Below are 13,700 nucleotides of genomic sequence, written 5' to 3' on the forward strand. Positions count from 1 at the left end.
AACTGATCTTTGACAAAGGAGCAAAGGCAATGGAGCAAATGAGTTTCTTCAACTAATGGCACTGGAACAACTGGACATCCACATACAAAAAACATGCATCTAGACACAGACCTTGCACCTTTCACAAAATTTCAGAAAATTAACTCAAAATGGATCACACACCTAAATGTAAAGTACAATTTTTAAAAGGTAACAGAAGAAGACACAGATGACCTTGGGTATGGCAATGACTTTTTAGATACAATAACAAAGGCACAATCCATGAAATAAATAATTGATAAACTGGACTTCATTGAAGTTAAAAACTTCTGCCTATGAAAGACAATGTCAAGAGAATGAGAAGATAAGCCACAAGATAGGGAGAAAATATTTGTATATCTGATAAGGGATTATTATCCAAAATGTACAAAGAACTCTTAAAACTCAACAGTAAGAAAACAACACTATTAAAAAATGAGATAAAGGGGCGCCTGGGTGACTCAGTTGGCTAATCGTCTGCCTTCGGCTTGAGTCATGATCTCAGGGTCCTGGGATCAAGCCCTACATTGGGCTCCCTGCTCAGTGGGGAGCCTGCTTCTCCCTCTCCCTCTGCCTGATGCTACTCCTGCTTGTGTGCTCTTTCTCTCTTTGCCAAATAAATAAATAAAATATCTATATATATATTTTAAAGATTTTTATTTATTTGACAGAGATAGAGACAGCCACCGAGAGAGGGAACACAAGCAGGGGGAGTGGGAGAGGAAGAAGCAGGCTCATAGCAGAGGAGCCTGATGCGGGGCTCGATCCCGTAACGCCGGGATCACGCCCTGAGCCGAAGGCAGACGCTTAACCGCTGTGCCACCCAGGCGCCCCTGTGGTTTCTTTTTTAAGACTTTATTTTAAGTAGGGTCGCCTGGGTGGCTCAGCCGTTAAGCGTCTGCCTTCAGCTCGGGTCATGATCCCAGGGTCCTGGGATCGAGCCCTGCATCAGGCTCCCTGCTGGGCCTCTCCCTCTGCCTGCTGCTCCCCCTACTTGTGCTTGCGCGCTCTCTGCCAAATAGATAAATAGAATCTTAAAAAAAAAAAAAAAAAGATTTTATTTTTAAATAATCTCTACAACCAATGTGGGGCTCAAACTTAAAACCCCGAGATCAAGAGTTGCACGTTCCATCAACTGAGCAGTCAGGCACCCAGACTGGCGGTTTCTCAAAAACTAAATTTGCTCTTACCATATGATCTAGCAATTGGGGTCCTCAGCATTTACTCAAGAGAGGTGAAAAACTTAAGTCCACACAAAACTCCCACATGGATGTTTATAGCAACTTTATTCATAATTGCCAACTCTGGGAAGCAACCGAGATGTCCTTTAGTAGGTGAAGGGATAAATAAATTGCGGTACATCCAGACAATGGAATATTATTTGGTACTAAAAACAAATGAGCTACCAAACCAGGAAAGACGTGGAAGAATCTTTTTTTTTTTTTTTTTTTTTAAGGGGATAGGAATTTATTGAATACACTGTAAGATAGTGGCGGGCAGGAGAGCAGAGGAGAGACTGCAAGACATGGAAGAATCTTAAAATGCATATTACTCAGTAAAAGAAACGAATCTCAAAAAGGCAAAATTATGGAGACAGTAAAAAGATCAGCGATTGTCAGGGGTGGGAGAAATGAATAGAAGGAGCACAGAGGACTTTTAAGGCAGCAAAAATACTCTGTATGATACCACCGTGATGGATACATGTCATTATATGTTTGTCCCAAACCACAGAATGTGTAACACTAAACGGGAACGCTAATATCAACTATGGACTTGGGTGATTATGATGTGTCAGTGTAGGTTTATCAATTGTAAAAAATGTACCACTCTGGTGGGGGTCATGGGGGAGGCTGTGCATATGTGGGGGCAGTGGGTATATGGGAAATCTCTGTATCTTCCTCTCAATTTTGCTGTGAACCTAAACTGCTCTAAAAAAGACTTAATTTAAAAACAAAAAATCCCATTCTAGACCTATTGAACTAGAATCTATTTTTGTTTTTTGTTTTAAGAGTTTATTTATTTATTTGTCAAAGACAGAAGGAGAGAGCAGAAGCAGGTAGAGCAGCAGGCAGAGGGAGAAGCAGGCTCCCTGCTGAGCAATGAGCCTGATGTGGGATTCGATCCCACGACCTTGGGATCATGCCCTGAGCTGAAGGCAGATGCTTAACCGACAGTCATCCAGGCATCCCAAGAATCTGGGTATTTTTAACAGGTTCTTCGGGTAGTCTGACATGAAGACAAGTTGGAAATCACTGGACTAAATGACCTTGTTACTAAACCATATACTGACCTTTTCATATAGTGACTAGACTTTAACAACAGCTTTGTAAGACAAATGTATTACTGTCACTATTCTAAAGACTGAGAGGATCAGAAAAGTGAACTGCCTGAGATCACATAATTAGGTAAACAGCTCACTCAAGAATCCAATTCAGATGGTCCATTTCATTCCAAGTCACAGTGGTTCAACATGGTTCTAACATTCTACAAGATACTTAAAAAGACCTCCGTTTTTGGGGGCACCTGGGTGGCCCAGTCAGTTGAGTGTCTGACTTTTGGTTTTGGCTCAGGTCATGGTCTCAGGGTTGTGAGACTGAGCCCTACATCAGGCTCCACATGCAGCATGGAGTCTGCTTGTTCCTCGCCCTCCCAATCTACTCCCGCCACAACTCACTCTCTCTAAAATTAAAAAAAAAAAAAAAAAACCACACACACACACACACACACACACACACAAACAACTAAAAAAAAAGTAAAATTAAAAGACCTCTGTTTCAGGAAATGACCGCTAAAACAAAGTTGTGGAGAGGAGGCTACACCACAGGTGGAAGGCAAAATAAGTTCACATTATGCAACCTCAGAAACTGCAACATACAGACAACACCCACCTTAACTGTCCCATCATCGCTGCCAGTGCAGACAAGCTGGGGACCCCTCCTGGCCGGATAACAGGAATTCACAAAGGAAGTATGTCCTTTCAGCCTTTTAACCCTCTCGCCTGTTTCACTATCCCACACTGCCACAGTTTTATCTGTGGATGCGGAGAAGAGCATACTACAAGAGGAAGAACAAAAAACAAGTGAAGACGAACAATAGCCATCCATCCTCCCCACTTGCCAAAATGTGCCAAACTCTTTAAGGCTACTGACACGTTGTACTCTTGACAATCTTGACACATGATGCAGGCATGCCGCCTCCTACCTACCAAAATCCTACTGGTGCTCTAGACAGGGTTATGAGGTCTACCCCATAAAAATGTAAAAAAAAGTCTTTCTGTCAGTCCCCATGATATATTCCAACCTAATACAGTAGTTTTCTCAATCTTTCCTCCATTTTGATGGACAACGTTTTAGATACTTTCCCATCTGGAAATGTTTAATCATTCCCTGCTAAAGAGGGAAGACAGACTCGTAATTCCTGACCCAGTGACTCAGTAACTTTAACCCTTTCTCTAAAATTCAGTTTTTTTATTTCATCTCTGAAAAAAAAAATTTTTTTTTAAAGTATTATTATTTAAGTAATCTCTACACCCAAAAAGGGGCTTAAACTCATGACCCCGAGCTCAAGAATCGCATGCTCCTTGGACTGAGCCAGCCAGGCGCCCCTGACAATGATTTCTAAGTTGTAATTGATTTTATAAGGCTTTCTTTACTCAAATATTAACAGGAAAAATGTATACAAGGCTACGTACCAGCTGATTCAGGGACCTTAGGATTTTAGAGGTCAGAGGTATAAAATAATGAACGTTTACTGAAATACTTAATGGGATTAATTAACTCTGTACAATTACATTTCTATATTACATACAGTTATTGTAAAATTACGTGATCATTAAAATGTTTATGATAAATGTATAAATGATACATTAGCTGAATAATGTTAAATGAAAAAAAGCAGCAGAAAAGATCATACATGAAACTCTAATGCACATGTAAAACCAAACAGCTTTAAGTAGGAAATAAACTTGAGAAAACCGTATCAAAATATTAACAGTGATTATCTTTGGATTGGTAGGAATATGGGCTACTTTTTTATTTATATGTTTTTGAGTTTCTCAAAAGAAATATTTTATTGCTTGTATAGTAAAAATTGCTGATTTCTGCATATAAAATTACATTTTATGTCTTAAAAAAGGAACAAATTTGGGCTGCTGCTGTTAGATGACAGAAATGTATTTACAAATGCATACATGGAACAAGAAATTGGGTTGACAGTGATAGGATAATAAAGTAGCTGCCCAAAATGAGGTCGTTTTTGACAGCAAAGTCTCCTGAGAAAGAAAACTAAAGGATGAAATGTGAAAGGATGCCAAGAAAAATTAGTATGAGAAGCAGCTGTCATTCCATTATGCAGACTACTTACTCACCTGCCATCAGTGTTATAATGCAGCTCCATCACAGCCCCACTGTGTCCCTTCAATGTGGCATAGTTATCACAGTCACCATAGACATTCCACAACACTGTTAGGAAGACAGGGGTTCTGTGATCATTACTACACAAAAGAAAACTCACCATTAACCATGGAAAAGGTACTTACAAATTTACCACAACAGTTTTGAGATTACACTCCCTTGGACACTATTGGCTCTACTGGCTGGACCAATTTTCCTGACATTAAAAACAAAAATAATGCAATATTTTCATATTTCATAAGGTTGACAAAAATTAGTTAATAGATACAATTTTGGGGGGCACCTGGGTGGCTCAGTCGGTTAAGCACCTGCCTTTGACTCAGGTCATGATCCTGGGGTCCTGAGATCAAACCCCACATCGGGCACTCTGCTCGGTGGGGAGTCTGCTTCTCCCTCTGCCCTTCCCCCTGTTTATGTTCTCTCTCTGTCAAATAAATAAATAAAATCTTTAAAAAAAATAGATGTAATTTTTCAAATCTTAAGCTTTTTGCTGTAATGTTAAAACAGTTGGTACTCACTACTACATGTTGGTTGAGTATGAAGAGACTGCAAAATGATGGCACTTACAGAAAACCCAGGAAGCTGGAACTAACTTGAAGGTCACATGGCAACGACTTTATACTACATTTACTCGTTCCATATATACCATATACCTACAACATGCCAGGTGCTAGGATAAAATGAGATAAACGAATAGACACAGTTCCTGTCCTCAGGGAACTTGGTCTAGCAAGGAATGAACTTTGATGAGTGTTATTAAGGAGCACCTGTATATGTAATAAGGTACATAGATATAGTAGTTATTTTTCTGTTGATAAACTGTTTGATGAAATAAACGTATCCATTCAACGATGTTCTGCAAAGACTGCAAGTCTTCCAGATGCTTGGCCAGCATTAAGTTTAAGGATCACAGAACTAGAACACCTAAATCAAGACAGCCAAGACAGCTATCATCCACAGACTTATAAGCAAAGAGCTAAAGGACTCACTTCATCTCACAATGCAATAAACGATGCCAGAACGACTTTTCTAAAGTGATTTCTTCAACTTACTTCTCAAAAATGGGTATTGCCAACTAGCAGCTCAGAATCTTGATGCAGATTTTTAAAGATTTTATTTTTAAGCGATCTCTACACCCAGTGTGGGGCTTGAACTCATGACCCTGAGATCAAGAGTTACATGCTCCACCAACTAACTGAGCTAGCCAGGAGCCCCCCATTTTTTTTAATCTTTATTTTAAGTAGGCTCCACACCCAACATGGAGCTTGAACTCACAGTGCCAAGATCAAGGGTTGCATGCTCTACTAACTGAGCCTGCCAGGTGCCCTGAAATCTTTTTTTTTTTTTAAGATTTTATTTTTAAGTAATCTCTACACCCAACATGGGGCTTGAACCCACAACCCCAAGATCAAGAGTTGCATGCTCTACTGACTGAGCCAGCCAGGTGTCCCTTGGATGCAGATCCTAACGATCTACAGGTAGATTATCCAAGTGAGTTGCCACTTTGGGATCCCCAGCTCCCCTTTCTTTCCCATATGCTAGGATTCTATGAGTGGATCAAGAGGAAGGCCTCACATCTTTGGGAAAAGGAAAAGCTATCTTTCTCTTCATTACTTCCATTAATCCAGTATGCGTAGATCTCTTTTCTGGCTGAATAAGCTCAAGATTTGTCTCCATGATGAAGATATTCTCAAAGCAGGGCAACTCACTTTCCAACTAGTAACATAATCCCTTCTGTATTTACCATATAGACATTGAGGTCTATACCCAAGATCATTCAACATTCTTATTACACCGTTTTAGCATGTTAGCTACGTAGTTTGTGATATGACCAATTCAGACTGATACCTTCTTTGGCACTAAAGGTTTTTTTTTTTTTTTAAGATTATTTATTTATTTATTTGACAGAGATAGACAGCCAGCGAGAGAGGGAACACAAGCAGGGGGAGTGGGAGAGGAAGAAGCAGGCTCCCAGGGGAGGAGCCTGATGTGGGACTCGATCCCGGAACGCCGGGATCAGGCCCTGAGCCGAAGGCAGACGCCTAACGACCACGCTACCCAGGCGCCCCCATGGCACTAAAGGTTTTAAAAAATAGGGGCGCCTGGGTGGCACAGCGGTTAAAGCGTCTGCCTTCGGCTCAGGGCGTGATCCCGGCGTTCCGGGATCGAGTCCCACATCAGGCTCCTCCCCTGGGAGCCTGCTTCTTCCTCTCCCACTCCCCCTGCTTGTGTTCCCTCTCTTGCTGGCTGTCTATCTCTGTCAAATAAATAAATAAAATCTTTAAAAAAAATAATAATAATCACTATTTATCAGACAGCAATTACTCCAAATTCAAAAACTCTCTCTTACATATCAGTCGATCAAATCCTGCAGATGCTAAGGTGGATCCATTGGGGTGAAACTTGCAGCAGTACACTTCCCCTTCATGTCCTGAGAGCAGCATGATTGGGGCTTGAAGGGAAGAACACCTTGGAGGTCCCTAAACAAAAAATAGAAGTACAGGGTAGTCATTACACACAGGCAAAGGAGGGTGCAAAAGACATGGGAAACAATAATTGAGTAGATTTCTCCTGATTTAGAAAATGGCAACTCTTCTCATATTAAATGATGCCTCCAATTTGATCCCCTCCTGCTGTAGTGTCCAGTGTCTACCTGTTTACTAACTACTCCCTCCCTCTCCTCCTGTCCCATATCCAGCTTTTAATTGCTCAAACATGTTAAGCTCATTTCTGTCTGAGGATCTTTACACTTGTTGTTGCTCCTGATTGGAATCCTCTTCCCTTGATCTTCTTGTGTTTAGCTCCTTGCAGTTTCCTCGTCAGAAAGTCTTTCCTTTTTAAGATTTTATTTGTTTATTTGACAGAGAGAGAGAGACAGCCAGCAAGAGAAGGAACACAAGCAGGGGGAGTGGGAGAGGAAGAAGCAGGCTCCCGGCAGAGCAGGGAGCCCGATGTGGGGCTCAATCCCAGGACCCTGGGATCACGCCTGCAGCCGAAGGCAGACGCTTAATGACTGAGCCACCCAGGTGCCCCCAGAAAGTCTTTCCTTGATCACTCAAACTCAAGCAACCACCACACCTCTCCTCTGTATTCCATTAATCCTACTGTACTTTTTCACAGCACTTACCACTACCGCAAATTACCTTCCTTATGTATTTGTTTACACATTTGTTCTTTTTCCCCAATAGAAAAGCACCCTTGAGTGCAGGGACCTTGTAAGTGCTTGTGTCATTCACCACTGTTTTCCCAGTCTCTAGCTCATTTCATTAATGACTGAACTGTGCTTCCCAACCACCCAGCAGGGTACATATTACCCAGGAAAGTAGTTTTGATTATGGTCTCGACACTAAGCCTATGCTTGGACAATTCAATGAAATCAAGGCTGATATTCTTTTCAGAGAGAAGCACTGGTACACTATCAATAGTCTCCAAATGTCTTTAGTAGTTACCAGTTCACTCATTTATTTAAAAAAAATATATTATGTGCCAGGCACTGTTCTAGGCACTGGAAAAATAGTACTGAACAAAATAAACAATGGAGTTTGTGTTCTAGTGGAAAGGAGGAAGAGGAGAGAGGGAGAGAGAAAACAAATAAAACATACAGCAGGTGGTAGGTGCTATGGGAAAAAAAAGCTATGTGGATTAATGCATATGGGGTATTGCAATATAAAACAGGGTAGTCAGGAAAGCCCTCACAGAAAAAGTGATATCTGAACAAAGATTTGGAGGAGCCGAGTGTGTAAACCATGTGGATATTTTGAAGAAGAGCATTCTGGTAGAGTGCAGCAAAAACAAAGGCTTTGAGGCAAGAGCATGGAAGCCGACAAGACTGGAGCAGGGTGAGCAATGAAAAATAGGTAAATCTGAGAGGTAAAGGGAAAATGCGCAAAAGATTCTAAGGATTTCGGGGGCTCTTGGGTGGCTCAGTCGTTAAGCATCTGCCTTCAGCTCAGGTCATGATCCCAGCATTCTGGGATCAAGCCCCACATCGCTCAGCGGGAAGCCTGCTTCTCCCTCTCCCACTCCCCCTGCTTGTGTTCCCTCCCTCGCTGTGTCTCTCTCTGTCAAATAAATAAAATCTTAAAAAAAAAAAAGATTGTAAGGATTTTGGTTTAACTCTGGGTTATGTGGAAAGCCACTGAAAGTTTTCAGCAGAGGGTAACACGATCTGATGTTTAGCAGGATTCTCTGGCCGCTGGACTGAGAAGAGGCTGACCATACAAGGGCAGAAATAGGAATACCAGTTAGGACCTTACTACAATGCCAGTGAGAAAATAATGGCTTAGATCAGAAGTTAGTGATGGAGGTGGTAGAAAGGTTAGCAATTTGGTATATATTTTGAGGATGGTGCCAGCAGGATTTGCTCACCGGCTGGTGGAAAGGTTGAGAGAGGAGACACATGTTATTTCTCGATCTGAGCCTTATAGCACAGGGAGAGGTGTGATCATTATCTCCATCTCACAAGAAATGCAGTTAAGAGCATGGACTCGGGGTTTAAAATCTCTTTCTATCATTTGCCGGGTAGGAGTTTACAAACACTACACTAAGAAGTCCTAACTCTTAAGCTGTTACGAAGATTAATGGAGTTTTCATACACAGAGGCCTTATAAGGTACAGGGACTCAACGAATGTTAGCGATTGTTCGGTTGTTGTTAAGAACAGTACTAGTGCTGAGAAATAAAGGGGAGAGCAACTTGCCCCAAGTCCCAAAGGGAGCGGGTCTCATTCATTTCCTCCCTTCCTTCCTTCCTTCATTCATTCATTCATCCATCCATTCTGCAAACTTTTCTGAATGTTTACTCTATGCCGGATCCCTGTGGAAGATTAAGTATGAAAAAGCCCTGGTACCGGTTTTGAGTTCAAGGTCTTTTAACTCTAATTCTCACGCCACCTCACCGGGTGGTCGAGACGCTGAAAATGGGCATCCAACCGGGGAACGAATGAAGAGCATCCGCGGGGGTGTCGACCGCTTTAACGGTGCTTCCCTACTTTAACCGCAGGTAGCTAGTCTCTTTCCGCCCCCGCAGTGCGGGATCACGGGTGCCAGGCTCTCAGAGGGGAAGATGAGCTGAGGGCCGAAGGCCGCCTGCTACTTCACTTACCGCTTGCAGCAAAGCTCCCGGCGCCGTCTGCTGCTGCCCGGCTGCGGGGCCCGACCCCGCCGCTCCCAACAGCAACTCATGCCGCTGCCGCTTGACTGGGACCAGTGGCAACTCCGGGCCTTTGCGCTTTTGCTGCTCTATCATGGCGGCAACCGCTCTCCTCAGCGCCGCCACTGACCGCGCCGACACTCTCAGGCAGCGCGCGATTGGTTCCAACTTAGTTCTTCCCGGAGAATTTCCGGCTTGGAGAAACCAATCGTCTTCCAATAGTCCCCTCTGCACCGCCCCCTAAATGCTCTTCTTTTATTGGTCAGCTCTTGCTAGCGTCACGAGAGTACTGTGCCAGGATTGGTGGGTGGAGCTGGAGTCCCACCTAGGCGCGCTGTGTCTTGTGGGTGGGAGCGCTGTCTCGTTTTGGCGTTTTGCTCAATGCTGCGGCGGGGAGACCGGGAGCTGACACAGAGTGAGTGGAAGGAGTGTGGGGGGTGGGTGGCTGCGGCATCTGGAGGCGGCGCCTCGGTTGTGTGACCTGAGCCTGGCCCTTCTCAGCTGAATATTTTCAGGGAGCCAAGGCGGGCCTCGAGGTCCCAGCGCCCGCGCGTAGCTGCCTGGGTTCCCCTTCTCCGCTGGAGCAGAGCGTTGGGGTCTCTGCGGCCGCCTGAGGCCTTCGACCGCTGACTAGTTCGTCCTGCGCCTGTCGTGTCCAGCCCTGTGTCTGTGACTGTGCAGGACGCCCCCCCAGGGAGGAAAGGCCTGTCTCCCAGCTCCACCAGGCTCTTCTCTGGCTGGGGAGGCCGACTTGTTTCTGCCACTGACTGTGCAGCCTTTTACTAGGGCCTGCTCTGTGCCTCTGAGAGAGACAGAGATGAGAGGAATATCCGACTCCTGCTTCTCCAGAGCACGGTCTTTTGAGAAATTTGGATTCATACCTGGGAACTGGGTCTCCTCCTTAATTGTCCAACTGGTATTTATTGGAAAGAGCCTTGGGGATCCATTGTGAACCAAAGATGGTCCCTGACCTCAGGGGTTTGAGTCCGGGAGGGCAAACACGTTAAACAGTGATCTCACTAAGAACTGTAAAATACGTGCTGCCTAGGAGAGATGCCTGATGCTATGAGTGCCTGAAATAAGCAGAAAGGCATCTGTGAGGAAAGATGCCTGAATTGATACATGAAGGAAGAATTCTGATTACTTGGGTCAAGGGAGGGAGGTAGAATGTTCCATATAGAACATGAGCGGGGGCCATGTGGCAAATGGGAGGAAAATGACTAAAAGGCAAAAAGAGGCCACTGTGGCCAGTACAGAGGGAATGAAGGAGAGTGTCCTACAGGTTGCAGCTGGAGGTGGGTAGAGGGGCAGGACTTTTACTTCAAGACTGATGAGAAACCACTGGCGTTATTTTTGTTGTGGGAGAGCGTGCTGTGGTGGGAGAGGTGGCTGTTCAGTCTCAGTAGCATGAACAGATTGGAGGAGAGATAGATGCAGATAGACCACTTAGGCGAGAGATATTAGCAATGAGGACTGACATATTGGTACAACTGCAGAGATTGTACCAATCTCTGGACAGATTCTAGAGATAAGGAGGTAAAATCAGTAGAACTTAGTGATGGATTGGATTCAGGGAGTGAAAGAGAAATCAAACATAACTCCTAGGTTTCTGGCTTATGCAACAGGGTAGTTCTTTTTTTTGGAAGGGGAAGGGAGAGGTCATTCATGACATCCAGGAGGCAGTTTGAGATACAGCTTTGGATCTCAGAGAAGTTTTGGGAAATATTTAGTTGGGAGTAATTTGCATATTGGTGATAATTGAGCCATAGATGTGGGTAAGATCATCTAAGAGAACCTTGAGTGGTCCCAACATGTAATGGCCAAGAACAGGAGCAGGAGTCCACAAGAGAAACAGAAGAGCTAGAGTGGAGGACCAGAAGAATGTTGTCTCAGCAGCAGGAAATGGTGTGTGTTAGAAAATCCTGAAATTTAAATATCATGAGAATTGAAAAATGTCTGCTGGCTTTATCTTCGTGGAGCTTATGGTGTCCTTCATGAGAGTTGGTGTGATGGACCAGAAGCCAGATATGAGGCAAAGATTGAGAGAAGGAAATGGAGGCAGTGAATCTAGAGAGTATTTTTCATACATATGATTGTAAAGGAGATGAGAGGGTGTGGAAGCTGAAGGAGATGAGAGATCACCAAGGATCCAGTTTAAAGAGTGATGGAGAAATTGAAAACATGAGAGAAATTGGGTCATTGATAGTGTTCTGAGAACATGGGAATGGATGGGATCCAAAGTACAGCTGTAGATAGCAGTCTTAGCAAGATGGAAATTAAGGACTTTTTCCAGGGGCGCCTGGGTGGTGCAGTTGTTAAGCGTCTGCCTTCTGCTCAGGGCGTGATCCCAGCGTTCTGGGATCGAGCCCCACATCAGGCTCCTCTGCTGGAAGCCTGCTTCTTCCTCTCTCACTTCCCCTGCTTGTGTTCCCTCTCTTGCTGGCTGTCTCTATCTCTGTCAAATAAATAAATAAAATCTTTAAAAAAAAAAAAAAAGGACCTTTTCCAGTCAATAGAAAGGAAGAAGAAATTGAAGGCAATAGATAACAGGTTGTTTGTGTGTTTTCTACTGGTAAAATGAGTTTCTTTCTCATGGCTTTTATTTTTTCTGTAAAGCAGGTGATGGTATCATATACTTAGAGTAAGAGGAGGTCAGAGATTTGAGAAGATTGTAGAAAGTGTGAAAGTCATTGTAGATTGTGGGAGAATGAGTAGACTGGAGAAATGTAGACTTGTCTTGCAAAATTAAGGGCCCATTGAGGTCGGAGATCATATTTTTTTTTTCTAGCAACATCAGGCTATTCCGTGTAGGCATGGAGAAAACATAGCCAGGTATGGTGAGGACTGGGGATTTGACTTGCTCAGCACACTTTTCCACCTCTTAATGTGCCTTCTCTTACTGAAAAGTTTGGGATGCTAAAAATGATTTCCTAGACTCCTTTGCACCTAAGGTGAGAATTGAATTTGAAACTGAGTTAGATGTGGAGACAAAGAGGATGAGAGCCATCCAGTTTTGCTGGCAAGTATCATAGCAGAAGCAGTGGATTTTAGTCAACAACTTTATGGTTTAGTGACTTTCTGCAGTGATAGCCATAACTTTCCTGGTCATGGCAAAGACTTATTTTGTGGGTTAAGACTCGTTTCTGTAAGTTCTGAGAGAGCCTTCTCCTACAGCCCTTCAAGTAATTTTGTAAGCCACATAATAACCTGGCAGTAACTCCCACTCTGCTTAACTTAGCTAGCATGGGTTCTGTTGTCTGCAACTATACTCCACTCATGCCAGAAAGGTGAGCTGTAAAGACATGGAGTTAAAACAACAACAACAACAACAACAACAACAAAAACAAACAAACAAAAAGACATGGAGTTAAAGGGAGGTCAGGGTATTAGTGAAATGATGGGCTATGGAATCCAAGCTGGAGAGGGCTAATTGGTTAAGAAAGTAGAGTTCAATAGATTAGGGTTCTAATGAGGTCAAAGAACAGTATTGTCTGCTATAGGACTTCCATTTATCCTTAAAGTCCTATTCAGTTGTCACCTCTTAAACTTCCCTATGTCCTCCAAACCCTTGCTCTCTCTTATTTTCTGAGTACTTTGAACCTAGCCACTATTTTAGCACTGATCACACTGTATTGTAATTGGTTACCGTTATCCCTACCAGAGTAGGAAGTCTTTGAGAGATAGGGACTGTGTTGAAAGGGGTGGTTTAGTGGCATGTGTGTGGCCCTTGGAATGGCCTAATATTTGTCTCTTTCTAGCTATGAGTTTTGGGTAAGTTACTTCATTTCCGTAAACAGGGATATCTACTTCGTAGAGTTAAGGATTGAAAGGAGGTTTATGAAGTGCTTAGCACAGGACCTGACATAAACATCAGTAAATGTACTGAATTGATGAGTTAACTAACAATTTAAAATAGGATAAAATGAAGTACTTCAGTACTCAGTTATAAATGTCAATGTGCCTTACACTGTGCTAGACACTGGAGATTTGGGGAGGAAGGGTATGATAATATGTAACACAAGGGCATGCTTAGAAGAATTTCACAATCTAGAAAGGGAAGAAAAAATGTTCGTAGGATTTGAATGTCATCTCCATCATTCATAGTTTTGTAATCTTAAGC

At 43.2% G+C, this 13,700-nt stretch overlaps 2 protein-coding genes across 2 annotated transcripts in view; one reads left to right on the plus strand and one right to left on the minus strand.

The window, feature by feature from the left end:
• The window catches only part of SNRNP40 (small nuclear ribonucleoprotein U5 subunit 40), a 35,513-nt gene extending 25,781 nt beyond the window's left edge, over nt 1–9,732 (minus strand). The window contains exons 1-4 of the mRNA XM_008694488.2: nt 9,533–9,732; nt 6,781–6,910; nt 4,385–4,478; nt 2,907–3,072 (exon numbers count right to left, since the gene is read on the minus strand). Of these exons, the coding sequence (XP_008692710.2) occupies nt 2,907–3,072; nt 4,385–4,478; nt 6,781–6,910; nt 9,533–9,676 (534 nt within the window). The 5' untranslated portion in view covers nt 9,677–9,732. The remainder of the gene's footprint in view (nt 1–2,906; nt 3,073–4,384; nt 4,479–6,780; nt 6,911–9,532) is intronic.
• Nucleotides 9,733–9,843: 111 nt separating this feature from the next.
• ZCCHC17 (zinc finger CCHC-type containing 17) overlaps nt 9,844–13,700 on the plus strand; it is a 52,474-nt gene continuing 48,617 nt past the window's right edge. Inside the window, exon 1 of the mRNA XM_008694487.2 lies at nt 9,844–9,995. The gene's annotated coding sequence lies outside the window, so the exon portion shown is untranslated. The remainder of the gene's footprint in view (nt 9,996–13,700) is intronic.

The sequence above is a fragment of the Ursus maritimus genome, unplaced genomic scaffold (genome assembly GCF_017311325.1).
Source record: "Ursus maritimus isolate PB19 unplaced genomic scaffold, ASM1731132v1 scaffold_32, whole genome shotgun sequence".
Lineage (NCBI taxonomy): Eukaryota > Metazoa > Chordata > Mammalia > Carnivora > Ursidae > Ursus > Ursus maritimus.